The sequence below is a fragment of the Bidens hawaiensis genome, unplaced genomic scaffold, assembly GCF_021521415.1.
Source record: "Bidens hawaiensis isolate Kalapana, Puna unplaced genomic scaffold, B.hawaiensis_p1.1 tig00030171_1, whole genome shotgun sequence".
Taxonomy (NCBI): Eukaryota; Viridiplantae; Streptophyta; class Magnoliopsida; order Asterales; family Asteraceae; genus Bidens; species Bidens hawaiensis.
The window spans coordinates 1-25,234 of record NW_027495009.1 but is presented as its reverse complement, the minus strand read 5'-3'; the positions used below and the strand labels follow the sequence as shown (position 1 = coordinate 25,234).

At 36.9% G+C, this 25,234-nt stretch overlaps 2 protein-coding genes and 1 pseudogene across 3 annotated transcripts; 2 read left to right on the top strand and 1 right to left on the bottom strand.

Moving 5' to 3' along the window:
• The first annotated feature begins 981 nt into the window (after positions 1-981).
• LOC143579945 (putative aldo-keto reductase 3) lies at positions 982-2,774 on the top strand. The gene is made up of 5 exons (XM_077063116.1): positions 982-1,296; positions 1,369-1,572; positions 1,666-1,838; positions 2,207-2,309; positions 2,406-2,774. The coding sequence occupies exons 1-5, from the start codon at positions 1,078-1,080 to the stop codon at positions 2,730-2,732; spliced, it is 1,026 nt and encodes a 341-aa protein (XP_076919231.1). The 5' UTR covers positions 982-1,077; the 3' UTR covers positions 2,733-2,774.
• Positions 2,775-14,440: 11,666 nt separating this feature from the next.
• LOC143579950 (putative aldo-keto reductase 3) lies at positions 14,441-16,225 on the bottom strand (annotated as a pseudogene). Its single transcript, XR_013143559.1, has 5 exons — positions 15,996-16,225; positions 15,703-15,900; positions 15,233-15,405; positions 15,043-15,145; positions 14,441-14,922 (listed from the first exon to the last, which is right to left on the bottom strand). The product of XR_013143559.1 is annotated as a putative aldo-keto reductase 3 (transcript).
• A 4,874-nt stretch (positions 16,226-21,099) lies between these two features.
• LOC143579946 (auxin-induced protein PCNT115-like) lies at positions 21,100-23,834 on the top strand. The gene is made up of 5 exons (XM_077063117.1): positions 21,100-21,312; positions 21,597-21,791; positions 22,379-22,551; positions 22,644-22,746; positions 23,434-23,834. Exons 1-5 carry the CDS (start codon positions 21,100-21,102, stop codon positions 23,767-23,769), a joined length of 1,020 nt encoding a protein of 339 aa, XP_076919232.1. The 3' UTR covers positions 23,770-23,834.
• Positions 23,835-25,234: the final 1,400 nt, after the last annotated feature.

Below are 25,234 nucleotides of genomic sequence, written 5' to 3'. Positions count from 1 at the left end.
ATAATCTAAATTAACATGTATCTACCAATCACAAAAAATGACGTACCTACTAAAAAGACTTATAAATTTGACTTGAAATAAAATAATGCATTTGCTTATTAAAAACTGCACCTACCATTATTGGCATTTCCGCATTATTGAATATATTTTTCTCTAAATGACAATCTTAAAACAATAATAAGCATACTTTAATGCCAAAGGTCGAGTGTTTGGTTAATGTTAAACGGACGATTACAAACATAAAACATGTCATGTTCGTGTTTGTTTGGTTTGTTTACATGTCTAGCGGAGCGTATATATATATTTGTTGAAAGAAAATGAGCGGGATCAACTCAATATCTAGAGGACAAATGCGCATGCTCAGTCCAAGTCCAGGTCGGCCCATCTGGCCATCATAGAGAACGTACCCATGGCCATGGATGCACCTTGATTACCTAGAGGACAAATGCGCATGCTCAGCCCCAGTCCCCATATTTGACACATACTTACTGTAGGGGTATGGTACTTGTAGGGGTATGGTACTAAACCCGGCTTACGACCTTAATTTATTATGTCTGGCTTATTTTATTATATGGACTAATACAATATTATTGGGCTGAGTGGGTTTTGTGGAGGTAACCCTAACTGGGCTAGGCCCATTAGGGTACCATGATGGTGGCCATGAGGCTCCCTATATAAGGAGGTCTCCACCTCCTTATTAAGGGTTGGTTGTTCTCAATAAGAGCCACCACCATAACCATTTTTGTGTCTGTAAACAAGAGATCATTGAGATTTCTTAGCAGTCACCTCCACACCCCCAAAAACCATTGCAGATCTTAAGCTACCAGAGAAGAAGATCGAGTCGTGGTTCGTTCATCTCGAAGACCGGGGAACATCGTCATGGATCAGGTCAGATTCATTTCATGTTTCTACACTTACAAACAAAAATAAATGAATAATACATGACATGACATAAGGTACATGGGTTTAATAATTTATTACCAACCCCCAGTTCTAATTTATATATGCATTTGTGGAGGTTATCTTGCATTACAAAATCTGCAATAATAATAACAATTAATATTATTTAGACACAAAATGGCAAGTGGAGTGAGAAGGATTAAGCTTGGATCGCAAGGTATGGAGGTGTCATCTCTCGGATTAGGATGCATGAGTCTGACCAATAGTGCCTATGGACCTGGCAAGCCCGAGGAAGACATGATCAAACTCTTGCACCATGCTGTCCACTCTGGTGTCACTCATCTCGACACCTCTGACTTCTACGGACCTCTAACAAATGAAATCTTCATAGGAAAGGTTGATATAAATAGTTATTATCTTGTCATGTCGTGTTGTTTATAATATTTCTCGTTTTCTTTTGGGACTCAGGCGTTGAAGGGGTTGGAAAGAGGAAGTGTTCAGTTGGCAACGAAATTCGGCTTCAAATCTTTTGAGTGGGACTCAATTGATATCTGTGGTGATCCGGAGTATGTTAGGGATTGTTGTGAAGCTAGTTTAAAACGCCTTGATGTTGATTACATTGATCTGTACTATGTCCATCGCACCGACTCTCGTGTTCCAATCGAGATCACGGTTAGCATTTAGAGATCTATTTCTATTTATATATGTTTTGTTTAAGTGGCTAAGGTTATCATTCTCCAATTATGTATATATGTTTGTTTGTAGATGGGAGAGCTCAAGAAACTAGTTGAAGAAGGTAAAATCAAATATGTAGGTCTTTCTGAGGCCTCACCTTCCACTATTAGAAGAGCCCACGCTGTTCATCCCATTACAGCTGTGCAGTTAGAGTGGTCACTGTTGACTAGAGTTCATGAAAAAGATGTTATTCCAACTTGCAGGTAGGTAATACATGTGCTTTTATATATTTTAGCTATAACTTTGTGTTCTCTATAAAAATCCATCTCTTACCGGTAATACATTTTTTATAATGACGCTTGACATGTAAGTTTGTCCGCAACGCTACAACCATTCGTACCAAGTCTAGTACACTTTTTAATATTTTAATTATATAATTTGTGAGACGAAAGGAGATAAAATCCGAACATAAGTGTTTGTGATCAAGAAAAGCCGCACTCCGGAGGGGCAGCCCAACGATGCGTGTAGGAAGGGAGGTGCCAACTTGCACTCCGCAGTCCACATCATCACGGGCGGGGGAAGAAAGCTTGCGTTGGAGACGGTGTAATACATTTTGTGTTATGATTTTCAGAGAGTTAGGCATTGGGATTGTTCCATATGGTCCTCTCGGAAGTGGGTTTTTAGCTTCCGGGCGCAGATTGCTTGAGGACATTACAGATGGCGATTTGAGGAAGGTTTTTGTAATTCTTCGCAAATTAAACTAATTAACATAGGTTTCACTAATAATTTAGCATATAGATTGTGATTGATTTCTAAAGTTTTGTTTGTAGACCATTCCCAAATTAGAAGGGGAGAATCTTGAACACAACCTGATCTTGTTTGATAAGATTAATGAAATTGCACAAAAGAAAAGATGCACCACATCTCAGTTGGCCTTAGCATGGGTCCTACACCAAGGGGATGACTTGAGTCCCATCCCAGGCACCTCAAAGGTGGAGAACTTTAATGAAAACATTGGAGCATTGTCGATCAAACTCGAACCGCAGGACATGGTTGAGCTTGAATCTATTGCAGATGCTTTTAAGGGCAATAGATTACATCCAACAATCTTGGCTCTTTCAAACATTGAGACTGTTCCTTTGTCATCATGGAAATAACTCACTCTTATAATGTCATGATGTTTTGAGTAATAGATTTGTGTTGGAACATGTTGAAATCTTACTTTGTATTTATGAATATGGTATCCATATAACGATCTTATAGAACTAAAATCTATATTTCTATGCAGCACTAGAACTAATCATATAGTTTGCTAGAAACATGTTTTTGCAATAGAACTTGTGAATTCAGATCCACAATCGAACTACTAGTGATCGATGAGTCATTTTTTTTATAATTTCAGTTATTGTGATAGTTTTTAGATATGTGTATATTTCAGTTTTATACTTATTTTCAAATCTGTATAAACTTTTAAAAAAATTTAGTTAAATTAAAATTTATTCATTTTAAACTGAAATAGTTTACCAACTGGCAGGTCCCACACATTAAACCCTCGGTAATTAGTCAATTGAAATAGTAGTGATCGAAAACAAATATCAGCAAATCAGCAACAAGAGCAGATGGAGGAGTTAAATAAGAAAGAAGGTGAGCATAGCAACAATATAAAGCAATATTAGTTAGTAGTAGCAAGAGCAAAATCCCAGCAACAATACAAAGAATGATCAACAACGAGCATCTGCAATAGATTGTTGATACTCATGAAATCTACGGCTACTTGATACTGAACTACATTTTGCAAAATCATCTAGATCTTTACAAAAGGCTTCGTATTCATCTTTTTGGATTTGAATCCTTATAAGTCCTTGGTTGGGACAGACACCTTAAAAAATTTGTATCCTTTTGGAGTAGGACTAGGATATAAGAATCAAAATGCATACATTAAGCGGGAGTCAGATAATAATATGCAAGCTTAAACTTTTCAAACAATGAAAATAACCAAGATCAAATTGATTTTGGTTTTACGGATATACTTTTTAAAATCCAATTTTACCTAAATCTTTAGACCATGTGTTATATTCATCTCGCTATTTTATCCCCACCTTAATCATGAGAACATATCGCCGCGACAACCCTTAGAAAGTGTGTTGCTATAGTTAGGGAGGACAATCACTAACACGAACCTGTTAACACCACACGTAACAACACGGAGTTAAAATTTGGGTTTGAGCTTAATAACAGATTTCGTGTCTTAACTAGGTTGACACGTTTAAGAGACAAATGAATTTGTGTCCAAACAGGTTAAACATTTGTTAACAAGTTAATGACATGTTTAAAAAATATAATATATGACATATGCCTTAGGAACTTGGAATTGTTTATATTGAATGTTATGATTTGATTTTAGTCTTTTATGGTTATTTAAAAAAATAAAACACTTGGAGTGTGTATATTGACGGAAAACCCATGAAAGCATCTTGAGTTTCTTATAGGACAAACATGTACTCTGTCCCAGTCCCCATCTGTGACCTGTATCATATTAATTTATGAAAATAAAAAGATAACAAGTAGATAAATGAATGAGACATGCATGATGATACAACTAGACCTGTAGCATATTAGTCAATAAATTATTTATTACCAAGACCAAGCCATTTTACTTTTATGATCAGTTGCCGTTCCATTGACTTTCTGTATCTATATATATATGCGTTGCTATGGAGGCTGTCTTGCTTTATTAAATAATAATAATAATAATAATAATAATAATATACAAAATAGCAAAACCATTCCTTTATGTTTGAACGTTTTTTCAGTAGACGTTATTTAGCAAAAGAAATAGCAGAAAACATACTTTATATTTCAAATCTCTTTCAAGTTACATCATTTGGCACCAACCCAATTAAATGTGTTCGTTAAATTTGTTTATGTGCTTTGCACATGAAGGTTGTGAGGTCATTTTACTTCTTTGAGGACTATTTATGTTATTAGATTAAAGATTTGGTGTTTCAATAATAAAATTACTTTTATTTTTCAATAAAATTAAAATCACTGATAACCTCTCTCTATCTCTATCACACCTCTACTACCCACCTATGTCATCCATTATCACTATCCCCTCCCCATCATCTTCATCATTACCATCCAACCCATCACCACCACAACCGGTTTTCCGACGTGGGGTCTCATATGTCGGTATCTCCATCTCCAACACCATCATGGCTTCGCAACCTGTACAACAACTAGAGAAAGAGAAGATCGTACGATTATTCGCAATAGGCAGCAACACAAACGCCGGTATCGACTTTTCCCGTCAACAAGCAGTTTCATATCTTCCCGAGTGCCGGTGGCCCTGCATCGGCTCGGATCTGGTTGTATCCTCACAAACTATAACAATTAAGAACCCCAAAAAACTCATTTTTCTGGCGACAATACCGATAGCCAGTTGATCAAATCGAGGCAAGCTATTTACACCGTTCTACTCATCTTTGAAATCCGAACAGAAGCCCTAAAGTTTTAATCTCAATCCGTTGTTAACGAAAATGGAATTTTGATTTGAATGCTTTCTAGGGTTTATAATTTGGGAGTGTTTTAATACTTTTAACCAAGAAGTTGTAGCAGTAAAATAAAATGATTTGGAGGCGATGGTGTTAAACGATAGACGATGGTGGTGTTCCAAGTACTCATATAGGGTTGTTGGTATTTGGTATTGTAATTGGGGTTGTGGAGATTGATTTTGGGTGATAGTTGGTGGCGGCAACAGAAGGTTACGTGGTAGAACCGTTCGGCAACAGGTCGCCGATGGTGGTTGTTGATAGAGACCTATTTGAGATGGTTAATCTCCCAATAGACCCGTAGAGTGGATTAGGCTCCAAGAACAAAAGAGAAGGGGGGAAACCAAACTTGAGACAATTTTTCTTATTATTTTTGTTATTGAAACGATTACAATTTATAGGAAAATAAAACACATCAAATAGGAAAAGATAAACAACAAGAACACGTTACAGAATACTGAACACATGTTGATATGGAAAAGCTGATTGATAGAGTAAAACAGCTAGAGTTTGATCTTCCTTCATCTTCTAAACTTGCAAGTGAGTTTCGGAAGGAACTCGACTCCTCCCTCATTAGTGTGTGGATGGATTTTGAACGCCTTGAGTCTAGAGTTGGTGGGTTGGAAAATTCTGAGAATCAGGAGGTTAAGAGGTTGATGGGTGAAAGTGAAAGGTTGCGGGATTTAGTTGATAGGTTACACGAGCAAATTGAGGAAGAACGTGATGAGAAAGGATGTGTGAATGAGTCACTCGTCAATCGATACCTTGCTGTCATAGAGGTTATGTGATTGACTGACGAGGACGTTGAGAACCTGAGGGTTCATTTGATGGGGACGTTTAGAAGGTTTCTTCGTGTAGCCGAGCCAAGGGTTGAGCAAGTCAACCGACGACCAAGTATGCTTGCCCGTTTAGCCACTGATGCCGAAAGGGTCAGAGCTCAAGGAAGTGTTCATGGCTTCCTCTACACGGGAGAATCAGATAAAGAAGGAGGTGAAGGTGGTTCATGCTCGAAGTCTGCTGATGAGCCTGAAGTCTTTGTTGGGACTGTTACCGACACTGAGCCTACTACTACTGCTGTTATATCTGAGCAGGTCAGTACTACAAGTTCATCACTTGTTGCACCCAGCACTAGTGCACAAGTGTTGTGTTTACCACTGCTTTGGTTATCCATCCTGATGTACAACCTTTAGCACAAGGTGGTGGTGATGATGGTGATGACGGTGATGATAAGGATAATGATGACGAGTCTGATGGTGGAGACGAGGAGGATGATGAGGATGATGACCACGAGCATGATAGTTGCGATTGTAAGGCCCCGTTCCCGGTGCCTCACATCTGACGTTGGATTTACTCATAAACGCAGTTCTTACGAATCAGAGTTCTTTAAAACTTTCGCGGAAACGTTAACTTCAATTATTCAATGCAAAACATTTGATCTTTTCTTTAAAACCAACTTAAATCATCGTTGTTAAAACACCACTTCCTTCATCTTCAGATGTCAGCCGTTCAATCCATGCCATGTGACATCCTCATACTAACTCTTTAGACCGATCACCTGGGTGCATACTAAAAGACAGCTACGCTGAGTGAGTTCTAGTTAATCAAGCAATTTGCCATACAACCACTATAGGCATTTATATACGTGTCCGAATGCACATAATCCACTGTCTAACCAGTTACTGCTTAACCACTTAATTACCCCTACAGCTTAGCCACTTAATTACCCCTACAGCTTAGCCACTTATTTACTCCTACAGCTTAACCACTTATGTCACTTTATGCCACTTTAATAACGAATCATGTTATGCCACTTTGCCACTTTAATAACGAATAACGTTATGCCACTTTGTCACTTTAATAATGAATCACGTTGTGCCACTTTGCCACTTTAACGCTCTTACTAGACCCCTATTCACTTCTATCTCACTCTACCTCTGCTTGTCTATAACCCACTTCCTATCAGTACATTATTTATATAATAAGCAAGTCACATCATAACAATCATACACACTAATAACCAATTGACAACCACTATCCTTGACGATACGTGCAATATCCGAAGATCGTTCACACACCGTCAAGCATTGTATAATAGCCACCTTTATAACATCTATTGCATACACTTACCACTCAAGGTAAGTGTATTCACACTTCACATCGAGTATGCACACAGCCCCGAAAACATAACAAGGAAATGGGGCTAGAAACTCACCTGAACTCGGTTACTTCTTCTGCTACTGGTTGTTCCCTCTTGAGCTGTGCGCGACTAACTGTTTAATAATTGCATTTGTTAAATACTACTCTAGCCATTCTCATTGCTACTTAATAAGTCTTACGCGTCTAAGCCGGTTTTACTTCTTTGAATCATTACTCGGTTAGTTAATCGTTACTCGTTAACCTTTTAAAGATATCTTTCATCAATTATCAAAATCCAATGGCTATTAAGTAATTATCTCATTCTTTTCTAAGTCCAGTGGCCATTCTGTCAGTCTTCCAAACTCCTAATTCACTATTCAGAACCCAGCTGGATTTGTTATCTTAACATAGCGAACTGGTGAATAACGAATCACCTGATTCGTTATTTTAACATAACGAACTGGGCGAGTAACGAACCACTTGTTTCGTTATCTTCACTTATCATAACGAATTGGCTTTAACGAATGATCATAGCGAACTGCATAACGAATTAAGGCTAGTTGTTTTTCCTTAACGAATCATCATAACGAATAAACACGCGAATTGCTTAATGAACGAGACTAGTTCGTTAATGTTCCATAACGAATTAGGGTTAGGGTTCGTCAGATGTAAGATGTCACATCAGAACATTCCTTGATGTAACTTAACCTCCGGCGCCGCCTTTCTGGCGCCGCACTTGCCGGAAAAACGGGCGGTGGCCGAAAAAACGTATTCCAGCACCGTTTTTCGTCCCGTTCGATCCAAATCTGAGTTGGGGTGACCCCTAAGCTCATCTTAGGTTCGGTTTACACCCGATTCCACCCGGATCTCGTGACTTTAATGGTTTAATGGTGTCGGCTCGTCGTTTCGTGATTTAATCTAACGGGTTTGAGTTCAAACAACATCATACTATCATTACCTCGGGTCGGAAATCGGTTCTCCTTCTTCTTCTTCTTCTTGGTTTCGGCTTAGAGAGAGAGAGTAGGATGAGAGAGAGCTAAGTGTGTGTTTTGGGTGGTGTATGAAATATATGTGTAAAATGAATGATTTAGGCAAAATGAAGGTATTTATATGATGGGTCATGGGCTTGAGCCCATGGTCTATCTTCCTTCTATTTTAACCCAAGTCCATAACCCATATCCATCACCCAACACTAGCCCGACCCATACTAACTCCTACTTTATTTATTACTTCTCCGCTAACCGGAGTAAACTTTCTCACTAATAATAATTAATGTAATTAATATTATTTTTAGAAATTTCGGGATGTTACAAGTCTTCCCCCCTTAGAGAGGTTTCGTCCCCGAAACCTAACTTATTCCTTTCAAAAGGAACATTCCTTATATTCACACACTTATTGAATCGCCTTCGCTTTATGGGTTATCCTTCTTACTCCTGACTTGCAGTCATCGAGTGATGCTTATGGGTTTTAGCTATTCGAGGTAGCTTTTCCATGAGGCCCTCGATGTACCACTTCTCGTCTCGTCCTTCCAATGGGGCTTGGTTTCGTACTATCTAACACAACATTTTATCATAACATAATAATCATTCATCACCCAACTCAGTATATTACACGTCATAGATAAGCATAAGTTTTAAACCTTAACACAAAACAAGTTCTTAGGCAATCAAAAATTAAAACAAAATAAAACTATTGCATAAGCAATTATTCCTTCATCGAGCGCTCCCTTCTGGCAGTTTTCCCTTGGCCAAAGTTCATATCCCCTTCGCGCCTCCCGCCTCCGTCCCCTTGCACTCCCTTGCCATGTGATCCGCATTTGAAACATTTTGGGTGATCAGGGCATTCTCGAGAGAAATGTTCACTCTTTCGCACCGATAGCACTTGTCCGACCCAGTCCTGCATTCTCCCAGGTGCATTTTTCCGCACACCTTGCATGTTTCCTTGGCCGCCATCTTTGGTTTCTTCTTCTCCGCATACTCCACGGCATCTGCAGGCCGTTTGGTTCCTTTCGCCCCTCCCTTATCATCATCAACTTTCTTACCGTCTTCCCCTGCCCTCTCAGTAGCCCTTGCATAGCTTTCAGCAGACTTGCCAGGACAAAATTTCTTCGCGGCAGCAGCTACGGCGTAAGAAATGGCAAATTGAACAACAGGATCCAGCTGATACCCTTCACCGCTGCTTGGTCCTTGCAGAGTTTCACTTTTCTCCTTTCTCGTGGTAGTAACTGGTTCTTCAGAAAGTTCCTGTATAACACGTGGCCCACGAGGACGTCCAGTGTGACCTCCCTTCCCAACAAACCTTCTTGCTCTAGCCATCGTATTCTAAAGGGAAAAAACAAACGTCATCACTCTAAGAATTATTTAGCACATGATTCATAAGGTAAGTAGTTAATGACAGTGGCCAAGTGTAATTAACTATTTGCTTTACTCCTCGGGTTCTACATACTTCCCTTTATGATTTCACTTGTGCGAGTTTCTACATCTAAACAATTAATCAATAAAACAAGTAATCAAGCCTGTCCCTATTGCTCACATGTTCTTTCTTTAACAATTAAGTTAAAGTTATCACGTACTATGTAGTCATACACTTTTACCTTTACTGAGCTTGCTTGAGCGACACATAGCTATCTTGAACTGGCATATTCTTTCGTTTATTACTTAAATCTCATTCTCTGTTCGAGTCTAAGCATGTAGGATGCTTAAATCTCTCGAACTTTGCTTTGATACCAACTTGTAAGGCCCCGTTCCCGGTACCTCACATCTGATGTTGGATTTACTCATAAACGCAGTTCTTACAAATCAGAGTTCATTAAAACTTTCGCGAAAACGTTAACTTCAATTATTCAATGCAAAACATTTAATCTTTTCTTTAAAACCAACTTAAATCATCATTGTTAAAACACCACTTCCTTCTTCTTCAGATGCCAACCGTTCAATCCATGCCATGTGTCATCCTCATACTAGATCTTTAGTCCGATCACCTGCGTGCATACTAAAAGTCAGCTATGCTGAGTGAGTTCTAGTTAATCAAGCAACTGGTCATACAACCACTACAGGCATTAATATACGTGTCCGAAGGCACATAATCCACTGTCTAACCTGTTACTGCTTAATCACTTAGTTACCCCTACAGCTTAGCCACTTAATTACCCCTACAGCTTAGCCACTTAATTACTCCTACAGCTTAGCCACTTATGCCACTTTATGCCACTTTAATAACGAAACACATTATACCACTTTGCCACTTTAATAACGAATAACGTTATGCAACTTTGTCACTTTAATAACGAATAACGTTATGCCACTTTGCCACTTTAATAATGAATCACGTTATGCCATTTTGCCACTTTAACGCTCTTACTAGACCCCTATTCATTTCTATCTCACTCTACCTCTGCTTGTCTATAACCCACTTCCTATCGGTATATTATTTACATAATAAGCAAGTCACATCATAGCAATCATACACACTAATAACCACTTGACAACCACTATCCTTGACGATACGTGCAATATCCGTAGATCGTTCACACACCGTCAAGCATCATATAATAGCTACCTTTATAACATCTATAGCATACACTTACCACTCAAGGTAAGTGTATTCACACTTCACATCGAGTATGCACACAGCCCCGAAAACATAACAAGGAAATGGGGCTAGAAACTCACCTGAACTCGGTTACTTCTTCTGCTACTGGTTGTTCCCTCTTGAGCTGTGCGCGACTAACTGTTTAATAATTGCATATATTAAATACTACTCTAGCCATTCTCATTGCTACTTAATAAGTCTTACGCGTCTAAGCCAGTTTTTACTTCTTTGAATCATTACCCGGTTAGTTAATCGTTACTCGTTAACCTTTTAAAGATATCTTTCATCAATTATCAAAGTCCAAGGGCTATTAAGTAATTATCTCATTCTTTTCTAAGTCCATTGGCCATTCTGTCAGTCTTCCAAACTCCTAATTCGCTATTCAGAACCCAGCTGGATTCGTTATCTTAACATAGCGAACTGGTGAATAACGAATCACCTGATTCGTTATTTTAACATAACGAACTGGGTGAGTAACGAACCACTTGATTCGTTATCTTGACTTATCATAACGAATTGGCTTTTATGAATGATCATAGCGAACTGCATAATGAATTAAGGCTAGTTCGTTGTTTTTCCTTAACGAATCATCATATCGAATTAACACGCGAATTGCTTTACGAACGAGACTAGTTCGTTAATGTTCCGTAACGAATTAGGGTTTGGGTTCGTCAGATGTCAGATGTCACATCAGAACATTCCTTGATGTGACTTAACCTCCGGCGCCGCCTTTCCGGCGCCGCACTTGCCGGAAAACCGGGCGGTGGCTGGAAAAATGTATTCCAGCACCGTTTTTCGTCCCGTTCGATCCAGATCTGAGCTTGGGTGACCCCTAAGCTCATCTTAGGTTCGTTTTATACCCGATTCCACCCGGATCTCGTGACTTTAATGGTTTAATGGTGTCGGCTCGTCTTTTCGTGACTCGATCTAACGGGTTTGAGTTCAAACAACATCATACTACATTACCTCGGGTCGGAAATCGGTTCTCCTTCTTCTTCTTCTTGGTTTCGGCTTAGAGAGAGAGAGTAGGATGAGAGAGAGCTGTATGTTTTGGGTGGTGTATGGAATATGTGTAAAATGAATGATTTAGGCAAAATGAAGGTATATATATGATAGGTCATGGGCTTGAGCCCTTGGTCTATCTTCCTTCCATTTTAACCCAAGTCCATAACCCATATCCATTACCCAACACTAGCCCGACCCATACTAACTCCTACTTTATTTATTACTTCTCCGCTAACCCGAGTAAACTTTCTCACCAATAATAATGAATATAATTAATATTATTTTTAGAAATTTCGGGATGTTACAGTGATGAACCTCGTGGTGGTGGAAACGGTGATAGTAGTGGTAGTGGTGGTGGTAGTGGAAGTGGTAGCGGTGATGCTACTTGAAATAAGGTGGCTGATGTTGAGCCATCAAAGGAGGCTGAGAAAACAAGGGAATCGGAGGCTGCGGTGGAGGCTGGGCTCGCCTCTTTACTAAATGTTCGTTCTTTTGCAGGTACCGTACCGTTCCTTCAGTTCAGAAAACCGTAGGTGAAAATTAAGAAGATGATGATGATGGCATCAACTATTCTCCCAACCCCGACATACCACCAACTGGGAGAATGTTGAGCCAACCGTTGACAAGAACGTTGTCACTCCTATTGCTGCTCCTGCTAGAAGTTGGTCAAGAAGAGGAGTTAAATACTATAGTGTGAGTAGGATGGGAAGCATGCGATGGAGGTCGAAGCCTTACCATGATTCGAATCTCATTTTGTGCGCCAGATACCACAGGGATAGCAAAAGTTGGGTTGTCCGGTGGACAAACGGTGATCTTACATATCTCACTATGAGAGATATGCACATGCTATTGAAACTTGACATGAACTTCTTTCGAAAGACGATAGCTCGAGAAGATAGCAAAAACACTATCGACTCATGGTTCAAGAACTACTTTTTGAGAAGAGAATGGAGAGCTGACTACTCGACGTCCGCAGTCAATCCAGGTAGATCATTCAAGGTAAAGAAGATCAACCCTTTTCTCCAACAAGCCGTCCAAGGAAAGAGTATACAGAATGCCTGATGATCATGGCGAACCGATCTGCCATGGGATGCCTTTCGAGGACAACTTTCTTCACGACTTCATTGCATGGGAATTTGACAACAAGGACGATGAGGTTATCATACATTGCACTCGCAGCCATGAGCTCAGATTCTTTGATGAGAATGAATTGGCAGGATTTGGACTCTGCGACCTCTAGAAGCTAGTTGAGTCGCCTCTCTGTACAGTCGAAGATGTTCGTCGTGACAACACGGACGCCATCGTCGAAAAGTTCAACAAGTTTGTAAGATTACTTGTTGAAAAACAACCATTTGAAGAAGATCCAGACGGTGTTTTCGACTATGAGTCCGAATGCGAGTGGTGAGGAAGAAAATAAAGCAAATACCAAAGACTAGAGGGAGATTGTAAGGCCCGTTTTGTTATTAGTCTTTCGTATTTGTATCTCGTTAGTTTACGTTTCTATTATGTTCACGTTTGTATGTACTGGGCCCGAGGCGTGTAATTGGAGCCCACTGGGCCTTATTAATGAAAGAGTGTATGACAATACACACATTATATAAAGTGTGTGTATAGCATACACAAGGTAAACCCTTTGCAAAACTATTATTCTGACACTCAAACTCTCTCTCCCTCCCTCTCCTTAAACTTTCGGCCATCATAGTATACACCACAAGATCCGAGATCTCGGTCCTAGCTAGTTGTTCTACCAACTAGTTGAAAGGTTGATCCAAGACGACTAGCACTTAATTTATTGTGTTGTTTGATCTGGTCACGGGACCTACATATTTCTTGGAGGGGCACATGCAACAACTTTACAATATTCTCCATTCTCTCGCAACAAAGTAAGTTGCTAGCTAAGTGAAACCAAGGTAGATTATGTGTGCCACTCAATAAGCAACTCATTTTAAAATATCATATACGTATTGTTGTGAGCAACAAAGAACATATATAAAAAAAAAGTAGTCTTTGCCCCAAGAAAATTCTTTCTACAACAAAATAGCATGATGTGGCAAGATCTTTCGAGTCAACAATTAGCCAGGAGGTTGTGCCTTATATGTAGCATTAGTCAAATCACCACGAAGAAATGCATTGTTATCATCAGTTTGTCTAATATCCTATTAATTCTCGAGGAAAGGCATCATACCTAACTAATCTAAAAGTGGTCGATTAAACAACTGGGCCAACATCTCAGTGAAGGCAACCTGTGACTAATGAAATCACTAGATACCTTATTTCACATGGGTCGGTGATTTGCAGATATTGAATATCACTATTTGTATAACTCTATTTAAGAAGTACAAATCTTTAAAAATATGAACCACGGATAAAAAAAATTCATGTTCTTTATGTTCTTGCAATAATTTAGTGTTATGAAATGATCTTGTCCGTATAAGTGTGTACATGTGTAAACACACTAGAAGATTTATGACAAATTCCCAAAAATTATACACAAGCTAGAAGAACATATGGGTCTAGTTGATGATCATAAATCATAACAATTGCTCAAGCATGCACATAAAACAAAAACCCGCCTTTTATTTAATCTTCTCAAAGTAACACACAACACTAAACCACATGCTGATCAAGTGCAACCAGGTTTTAAAACCAAAAAATGATTATTATTGGAAAACAAATATGATATGTTGGTATAGCAGTACATGGATAACCATAAGACTCGTATCATTAATTAAGCTTGCCATGATGACAATGCAGGGGTCTCGGAGTGCATATATGTTGGAACTTCAGCACCATATTGAGCCCCCTTAACTGCTTCCGCTGATGCAATGGTTTCAGGCTCCGCCATATCTTCTTGTGTTAGCTCAACAGATAAGGCTCCAATGTTTTGCTCAAGATTTTCTATCCTAGTGGTTCCTGGAATAGGCACAACATCATTTCCCTGGTGGTGAAGCCAGGCCAATGCCAACTGTGAAGTTGTGCAGCCCTTTTTAGTTGATAATTCACTAATCCTCTGATATAAGATCTTGTTGTGTTCAAGATTTTCAAGTTGGAACCTTGGCATTTTCTACAAAACAATAATTGTAAACCTGATATTAATCAAACACTTTAAGCCATTTAAATTCAGGTTGTAACACCGCAATTCTGGCCACAAAATTAGATTTTCAAAATGGCGTAAAGCATATACCTTACGGTAATCATCATCTTCCAACTTCTCCATCATCTTCGAACCAGATGACAAAAAACCCCGTCCAAGAGGACTATATGCAACAATCCCTATCCCAAGTTCTCTGATAGAGCATGATACACACTAAGAACTTTGGATACTTCATAATTACTTAAACATGAATGGAAATAAAAAGAAAGATGATGCTGACCTACAAGTAGGAATAATATCTTTTTCAACATCTCTTGACCATAAGGACCATTCTAGTTGTATGGCAGATACCGGGTGTACCGCGTGGGCTCTTCTTATGGTCGATGCCGACGCCTCTGATAATCCAACATATTTAATTTTCCCTTCTTCAACCAGCTTCTTGAGTTCACCCATCTATCATAAAAAAAATTAATTATTCGTGTTAAGAGACTTAACCTCAAATCGGGCACATCCCACGCGCAACTCATTTATCTAAATTGGTCAATGTAAATGAGTTGACGAGTTAAACCTTTTATTTTTGACTTTATTCAATTTGTTATTATTATTATTATTATTATTATTATTTTCAACACATCTAGACCATACTACAATATTTTTATTTTCTTGTTAGGTTCTTGTATGAAATTACCAACCTTTTAACTTCTTCAGTTCTTCTCATCTCTAAAATATATATAAAATTGAGGAACTAACTGTGATTTCGATTGGCACACGAGTATCAACCCTATGCTGATAATACAGATCAATGCATTCGACGTCAAGACGCTACAGGCTAGCTTCACAACAAGCCCTTACATACGCCGGATCTCCTCTGACCTCAAATGCACCATCGCATACAACCCCAAATTTGGTAGCTAGCTCCACCTTCTCCCTCATTCCTCCTTTCAAAGCCTGCACTTAAAAAAGTGTATAATTATATATCAACCCAAACAACACAACAAACAAAGTCGACGAAACCCTTAATTTATAGGATATATATATATTACCTTGCCAAGAAGGATTCGTTGGTTTTGGGGCCGTAGTAATCAGAGGTGTCCAGAAAGGTGACACCAGCGTTAATAGCATGGTGGATGAGATTGATCATGTCGGTTTCGGGTTTGGGAGTACCATAGAAAGCGGCTGACATGCTCATGCAGCCTAAACCCTGAGCTGATACCTCTAAACCCTGTGAACCTAATTTGACTCTTGGAACTCTTGCCATATTTTTTTAACTTTGTTTTTCTTCTAATGTACGTACGTGTGATCAAGGAACACCTGATTGAATACAATTTATAGCTGAGGGTAAAGGTGGGAGTTGGTTGGTGGTAGAATCACTTGTGGAAATAATGATGGCCTGATTAGTTAAATCCTTGATCAGCTCTTATCCTTTTTATCTAAAATGTATACATCCACTAATAATTTTGTAATATTCTTTACTTATTCTATTTGATAACTCCTTACTTTAGATATGCACATATTATTATTTATTTTTGACTACTTGTGTGTCTATGTTTAATTTTATTTAAATTATTTTAATGTATAACTTTTTTTTTCTTTTTTTATTGAGTTCTTATTTTTTTCCTAACTCATCTTGACTTTGATTTGATATTTTGGTTATCTCATACTATACCCCACCATGTAGTGAAAACTTCTGAATTTGTTCTTGGTGGACTCTTTGATTTTAACGGGGTTAGTTTCTTCGACCCTCAAATATATTTTAACTCGACGCAATGTCGAAGCATAGTGTGGGCCAGGCCACCCCCTCCCTGTCTTTTCCGGCCCCCGGCGTTCTCGTCCAAGTTTCGTCACTTGACGTGCGAATTTCTTGTTCCGGACAGTTCATTTCGCATAGTTGGTGATAACTTGTTGAATGAGGTTATACGTAATCATGATCAGAAAATTTAATACTCTATTAATCACACCAAGGTTACTGAACTAGTTAATCAAACTCGATACTTTTCTTTTGTTTTTTTGTTTTGAATTGCAGCATGTAGAAATTAATGGTTTTAAATAAGTTTAAAAATCTCAATAGTGATTTAAAAATCACTATAATTGTATAACCACCGTAAGTAAATAAAACTCGATACTTTTCTTTTGTTTTTTTGTTTTTTTTTAATAATTTTACATGTAAATATCAAAAAATAATATTCCACTTCTATTCTTCGAAAAACAAACTCAGGGGGTGTTTGGCCTGGCTTTTATTTTTTAGCTTATGCTTATTTTCTTACACAAATAAGCTTATTCAAATAAGCTAAAAAAACATCTTATAAACAAGCTTATTCAAATTAGCCTATATAAACTAATAAGCTTAAGCTTAAAAAGCTAAACCAAATATCAAATTAAGCTTATTCTATAAAATAAAAAAAAGCTTAAAAAGCTATAAGCTTTGTAAAAAAAGCTAGGCCAAACACCCCCTCACTTTTGTTTACGTAAATAGTTTTTTTCTTTTTTTTTTTTTTACTCTAGCAGCCTTCATTTCACGAACCATCTACTCCTCCTTATTGTACTCCCTTGTCTCACGAATGTTATATGTCATAAATTTATTGGTAATAGTTTAGCACCTTCATTAATTAGAATATCAGGTTCCTGATCCACTCTTATTTGTACCCAAGACTATGAAAACTAAATCGTCTCCCACCTCTATTGTAATTCGAGCTTACATTTCCTTATCTTCGTTTGTTTGAGTCAATTACCACGTCGACTAAACCTGTAAATGCTCCTCTTCATCCAAATCATTAAAGCTCAGTTTCATTCTCAAGCTATAAGTAAATACATATTTAGAACGTCAAAGTTTATCTTTCAGTTTCAAAGTCAGAGTGACCAATTTCTTCTTGGACTACTTCGTTGGTACCATATTTCCTTGCACCGCGGATTTCTTCGGTATTTCTTCTATGATGTCAACTAAACAATCAGGTTCCCGTTTTCCTTGTTCCTCATCAACCTAGATCTTGTATGACCTGTCATACCAATTTAAGGTCATTTCTTTCGAAATCTTCCGGACAAGCACACCGATGCAATTATAAGATTAGTTTTTTTATTCCTACCCGTCTAGCTGCGAGGATTACATTATCTAATTCCCAAATTGTTCTCTGATGTTATTTATTGTTGCTCTACTTAACAAATATAATGGAATCCCATGAAGGTTCTGTTAGAAATCCTGAGTAAAAATCTGAAACATTAAACAAATAAAGACGGTAACAATAAACCGGGCTTTTGTTTGACACAATTCTGTTAAATAGATTCATGGTCTGTTCCCAGATGTTAGATTTTTCAACTTATGACTTCTATTTTTCTATTTATTAAGGTAAACGGTAACGCTTTTTTTATTATGCACTTATCTTTTAAAGATGATGTCATTTAACCATACGAAAAAATTTGTGGACATTTTAAAATTTGAGGGTATTAGAAAAAACACCCTTGCTATATTTTTATAGGCAAATTGGATTTTAAATTTTTAATAATTTCAAATAAATTTTATTGACCGATAATAATCTCAACTGAGTTATTCCAACTGGTGGTCCAAAATTTAAAAAAATTGGCTCCTAGTGGTACCCCGTTAAAAAAAACTTAACGACATTAAGTTTAAGAGGGGACCACTGGGAGGCAATTTTTTAAATTTTTGGGTCACCTATGGGAATAAACTCAGTTGAGATTATTATCGGCCAATAACATTCAGTTGGGATTATTAAAATCAAATTTGCATTTTTTATACATAAAGGATGTTTGAGAGAACACATTATTAAAGAGACCTGAGTTTTTAAAAAAACTAGACGGGTGCATGCGTGATGCAGCGGGGTACGTGCACAAACACAATCGAACGCGTAACTGGTTGCCTTACGCTCGTTATGTGGCACAATACACGCATTGATCGGTCGTGGCACGTGTAAACAATGTCATCCGCGTAACTAATGCCTGAATGCACGTAACCAGTGCCGAAAATTAAGAAGCAAAATTGAAATATACAAAAATTTCAATTAAATCATTTCTTAAACCAACCTATTTTAAGCCGAATCCCGTTCCGACATGACATTTCAAACCCGAATTGGTTATGAGTTGACCACTTTCAACCTAAAAACTGTACCGACCCGACCTGAACCAAATTAACTTTTTTTTATCGACTCGTTCAGACCCTAATCCGGTCTGACACATGATCCGAGCTCACATGACCCGATCTATTGTTGGTCATTACTGGAATCACGTAATATGTTAACATTTTAAAATAAAAAGTACAACAATACCATACTCAAATTAAAGAGAATAAAATGCTCGTTTTTATGGTATATTTTTTAAAATATTACTGCGTGAAAAAATTACGGCCGTTAAAAAATCATAGGGGTAGTTGGTTTAGAAGAAGGGGTAAATTTGTAACATTACAATAAGTTTACACAAATTGATTAAAGTAAAAGGACTATTATTGTAAGTATTTTTTGAAACTAAATTGTTTAACCGTATGTTAAGTTTGCAAAAACTATAATGCCCTTATTTAAAGTTGCACTACATGCTTTATGAGTTGTAAAACTCTTAAAATGATGCTCTTAACTCTGCCCATTATAGTATAGATTAGTAAGCAGATATGACAGTTGGCGCAGTATGTTTATGGCATGTGAAATCCTTGTAGCATCGGAGATAGATGCTCTAACAATTTCACTCCAAAGATTATGTGAAATGAAGACAGGTCTCTCTAATCGATATGACTTAGTTTATACATCCGAGTTGATTTAAAATTTTTGTTTGGTTCGGATGGTATGTTCGGTTCAAGTGCAGTTTTTGTTTCAATTTGAGTCAGGGGCGGAACTACGGGAGGGTCAGGGGTCAGCTGACTCTCCTGCCGACCCAATTCCAAGGTTACAAAAGTTCATTGCCAAAAACATTTTTTATAGTTGGACCCTCTTGATAGGCCTCTTTGAAGCATTAGAGTTAAAAGAAAAGAAAAGAAAAGAAAATTAATTTAGAGAAGTTTTCCAGCAGGTGGTAGGGTGTTAAGTTTTTGAAGCTGTTCAGAAGAAAGAGAAGATAGCATTATTATATTGAAGTTTTATTATTATGATTATTAGGTTAAACACTTTGAATATGGGCATTTTCAAGAAAAAAAAGAAAAAACGAGCCTTGCCCTACATTAAAATCTAAACTTTTATTGGTTGAATACTGTTTTATATTTTTATAAAAATAATTGCCGCCTTCAATCTTAGTTCTCAAGACTAAAAAAAAGGTCCCTCTCAAGTCTAATAAAAACTCATGAAAAATCGATAGACCTTTCTACAACCATTATGATGTAAGTTTCTATGCTTCACTTTTGTTATTTTGATTATTAAGTTATTTATCAATAACTGTGATTTCAATTGTGAACATATTTTTTTTATTGTATTTAATTATATTTCTGGATACAATTACATTATAAGTTTAAAGATTTTTTTAATGTAATTTTCTATTATTTTTAGATGTAAAAATGCATGTTTAAAAAGATATATTGGTAACCCAAATCAAGTGTCAAGAATTCATTCATTTATAATATTCTAATGAAAATACTACAGAAAGAAAATCGAGATGATGTTACACGTTACCCGAAGTTATGAAAACCAATTAATGATTATACTTGAGCGGTAGTAAGAATACGGTGCATGTCGAAAGGCCTCTAACCAAAAGTTTTTAGCTTTGGCAATTACAATTAACAAATGGTAAAAAATAAAAAGTGACTAATGTACTTTGACGAAAGTTCAAAATTTATATTACCGACCCCTAAATTAAAAGTTCTGGTTTCGTCACTAATTTTAGTTAACTAGTTTCTTTTTTTTTTCTTTTTTCCTTGAGGAGGTCATGGTCATCAACTTGATAGCATCAACATTTAAATATATAATAATAATAATAATAATAATAATAATAATGATGATGGTTTTATCAATACTAAATAAAAACAACTTAACTTTCATGTTTGTCTCTTATTTTGTCCATATGTCGTAAATTTTCTAACACAAAACGAAGACGCGTACGTCCACCTATCGTCATATATGATCCACCGACTTCATACTCCATAGAATCCTACAAACTCTCTTCTTCACACTCTCTTTAAATAGTTAGTTATCTATCTGATCATATTCAATCCATCACTCAAAAATGGCAAGAGTTCCAAGAGTCAAATTAGGTTCACAAGGTTTAGAGGTCTCAGCTCAGGGCTTAGGCTGCATGGGCATGTCCGCTTTCTACGGACCTCCCAAACCCGAACCAGACATGATCAATCTCATCCACCACGCCATTAACGCCGGTGTTACCTTCCTCGACACCTCTGATGTCTACGGCCCCAAAACCAACGAAATCCTTCTTGGCAAGGTAATTCTATATTCCTTTCGATTACATGATTATATATATATATATATATATATATATATATATATATACATGTTTCTTGTCAATCCACACCTAAGAAAAATAAAAGAGTGTTATATTATATATGTTGATCATATCTCCATCGCCACCCATAAAATTTTGGTTAAGCCTTCGATCACCCCATTAAAAAATAATAATAATAATAATAATAATAGTAATAATAATTAAATCTTGGGCCAGCCACTGATTGATAATGGATTGATGAGTTAATGATTATTGAATTGCAGGCTTTGAAGGGGGTGAGGGAGAAAGTGAAGCTGGCGACTAAATTCGGGGTCAGATACGATGGCTCGTGGTCAGTTGAAGGAGATCCGGCGTATGTAAGGGCTGCTTGTGAAGCTAGCTTGCAGCGACTTGACGTCGATTGCATTGATTTGTATTATCAGCACAGGATTGACACCCGTGTGCCTATCGAAATCACGGTTAATTTGTTTTCCCTCCCTCTTTAGTGTGTATACATGTTTTGATATTTTGGAAAATTAAGAAAAATGGCTGTTATTGGTGGTCCTATAAGACTACAAACACGTAATTTTGTTTGTTCCTGCTGGTTGCTAGGCTTTTTATGTTTTCTAGTGAATTATAAGTTGTGCACATATGGTATAAAAAGCCGGCCGCGTTTATTAAGCAAACCAACATCAGCATGCACGATAAAGTCCCACAACTCAATTGTTTGATGTGTTTAACGCTCTGAACTTGTTTAAACTTTAAAATAAACAAACTCGTAAAATAAATAAACCACGATGTATTAATAAAATTGGTTACTTATATTGCGCTTTCAGGTAACAGATGGTCTGTTTCTAGTGTGTGGGTATAGTTTGATTCTGATCACTTAATCATTTAGGCTCATTTCACATGTAAATTCACAAACGATCAGTATTTGCTTTAAACACTCATAACAACTAATCAACTACACTTCAAACAGCAGAAAAACACGATCTCTTACAATGCAAGATGATTGGCCAATTCTAATTATATCATATCATGTAAATGGTTGTAATTTTGTTGATAGATGGGAGAATTAAAGAAGCTGGTTGAAGAAGGTAAAATTAAATATATTGGATTATCAGAGGCGTCGGCATCAACCATCAGAAGAGCCCACGCGGTGCACCCGATAACTGCCATACAACTAGAATGGTCCTTGTGGTCAAGAGATGTTGAGCAAGAAATTATTCCTACTTGCAGGTTCAATACCACATGTTTTACAACATTAATAATGAAGTATATATGCCCAAAATACAAATATTTAAATTCTACCTGTATCATGCTCTTATCAGAGAACTTGGGATAGGGATTGTTACATACAGTCCTCTCGGACGTGGGTTCTTCTCATCAGGCCCGAAAATGCTGAACGAGTTACAAGATGGTGACTTACGTAAGGTTTGTTAATTACAGATCTATTATCTTCTTATTGGGTCGGGTTGGCCCGACACACCTTTTGTTCAAATTCTCTATATAAACATATGAATATAATCCGCTAGATTGTAAGTACGAAAAATACATATGAGGCCACTTTCAACCCGTTTGACCAGGGGGTGTGAATTTCTGACATGACACGAACTTAAAGAGAACTTCACGGGTTTAGGTATGGTATAAACAGGTTCCGGTCGAACCCACAAACCCGTTTAACCCAATTATTTTTTACTTTATTCTTTTAAATGTGTTTTGTGTGATAAATTAAATTGGTAATTTAAAATTACTAATGAAATTTTCATATGCTTTTTTAATTAAAATGTAATTGATCCATATAATTATGTATTTTTTTTGTTGTGAAAATGTAAATTTGAAGCATTATTGTGTTAAAACAATTAAAAAAAAGTAAAAAAAATTATGTTGGTCAAACAGGGCGTGTTCATGTCAAACTGCAAATATGTGTGTTGTGTTCTAGTACACGTGTCTGACACGATTTTTGGATTCAAGTCGTGTTCAAGTTAGACCCACGAACGTAACCCGTTTGGCACCCCTACACTTGACCCATTAGAAATACTCGATTGATAATAAGTAAGAAAAACAAAATAATCTCTCGGGATTGGAAAGAATATTAATATTCAAATTCTCATTGTGTAGTACATGCCAAGGTTTCAACCCGAAAATGTTGAACACAACAAGATATTATACGATCGGGTTATTACTATAGCGACAAAGAAGGGGTGCACACCGTCACAACTGTCATTGGCGTGGGTCCACCATCAGGGGAATGATGTGGTCCCCATACCAGGGACCACCAAGATTGAAAATCTTGAACAGAACATAGGTGCTTTGTCGGTTAAGTTAACACCCGAAGAGATGAGTGAGCTTGAATCCATTGCATCAGATGGGTTGGTCAAGGGGGCTCGATATGGTGAGGGTATTTCCACATATTTGGATTCGGAGACTCCTTCGGTCTCATCTTTGAAAAGTTAACATTAATCAATGCTATGAGTCATGTTGCGTTGCGTGTATTTGTTTGTGTATCAGCTTTGTTTTCTTGTAAGAACCTTGGTTTGTGACTTTGTGCTATGAAAATTTATAGTGTAGTAAACCATTCTAGCCTTGGGTTTTACGTTGACTTTGATCGACTTTTTCTTAAAAAGTTTCAAAACCTTTCAAATCAGGTTCTAGACCAAGTCTGTAAGAAGTTGACAAAAGCCGCCCAATTTGAGTAATTTTTATTAGCTTTTTAAACTTTAAAGGTGTAATCAGCCCAAATTTAGTTAGCCCAATCCAAATCAACTTGGTCTTAGTTTTATTGTTTTATATTTACCCACTACTTTTTATCCCCCGTATTACGGAGTTTGTTTTACATTTTTCGTTTCAATATTATATATTTTTTTGGAGTTTAATTTTATATATTATAAGAAAATTAATAATATATTTTGGGTTTGATGATGAATGGTTTTTAAATAAATGAGATGTTATAACTCTTTAAAAACTATCTGGGTTTGAGAGACATATGAATCGCTTATTACTTTACTATAAATTTTTTTCTTAATTATAAATAATATTTTTTTTGAATATAATTAGATATTAATTTTTAGTATATTCCTATTTTATAAGATTTCATATCAAATATTTGGTGAGATTAATTGATTTAATAAGATGTTATAACCTGTTTACTGGCTATCTGGATTTGGTAAGACACATACCTATGAATTCGGGTCACATTCATCTACAAATAAAGTAATATGATGGTTTGAGTAAAGTATGGGAACAATCAGAGAGTTTTTAAATGTTTCATTTATATATATTTAAGATTAAGATTTAACTCGTAAAAAAAAGGAAAATCATAATTAGTTGGTTAAATATAAAAAAACAATTCTACCTAAAAGAAAAAACTGTATGAATATAAGTAAAACTTGTTTTAACTTTAATATAAGTTATTGATGCATTACATATACAACCACACAATCCAGTTTTCTCTTATATTTGCACAACACTACGTACAGGGGGTGGCTCGTCAGACAGCGAAAATAAGTTAGAGTTTTAAACTCACACTTAGTTAAGGCCTCTAAGTCCAAAAAATACATTATATGGGTAAAGTAAACTCATAGTAATGTATTGGTGTGGTGGTAGATTTGGTTGATACTAAAGTATAAGTTATGAGTTCAAAACCTGCAATAAGCAATTTCTTTTATCTTAAAAATTATCATGAAAAGGCCACATAATATTGTTTCGATATAGGCCTTCACATTCGTTAAGCCGGCCCTAACTACTATGTTGTTTTAATTGGCCCCAGACTCGCTTCAGAGTTTGGCTTGGGTGATCCCGGGGAAACCATACCACCGTCTGCACTTGACAGTCGTTGTGCCACTAGAACTCTCTGACATAACACACGGTGAGACTAAAACCCAGTTGGGCTCAATATTCGAATTGACAATCTCGCAAGGTT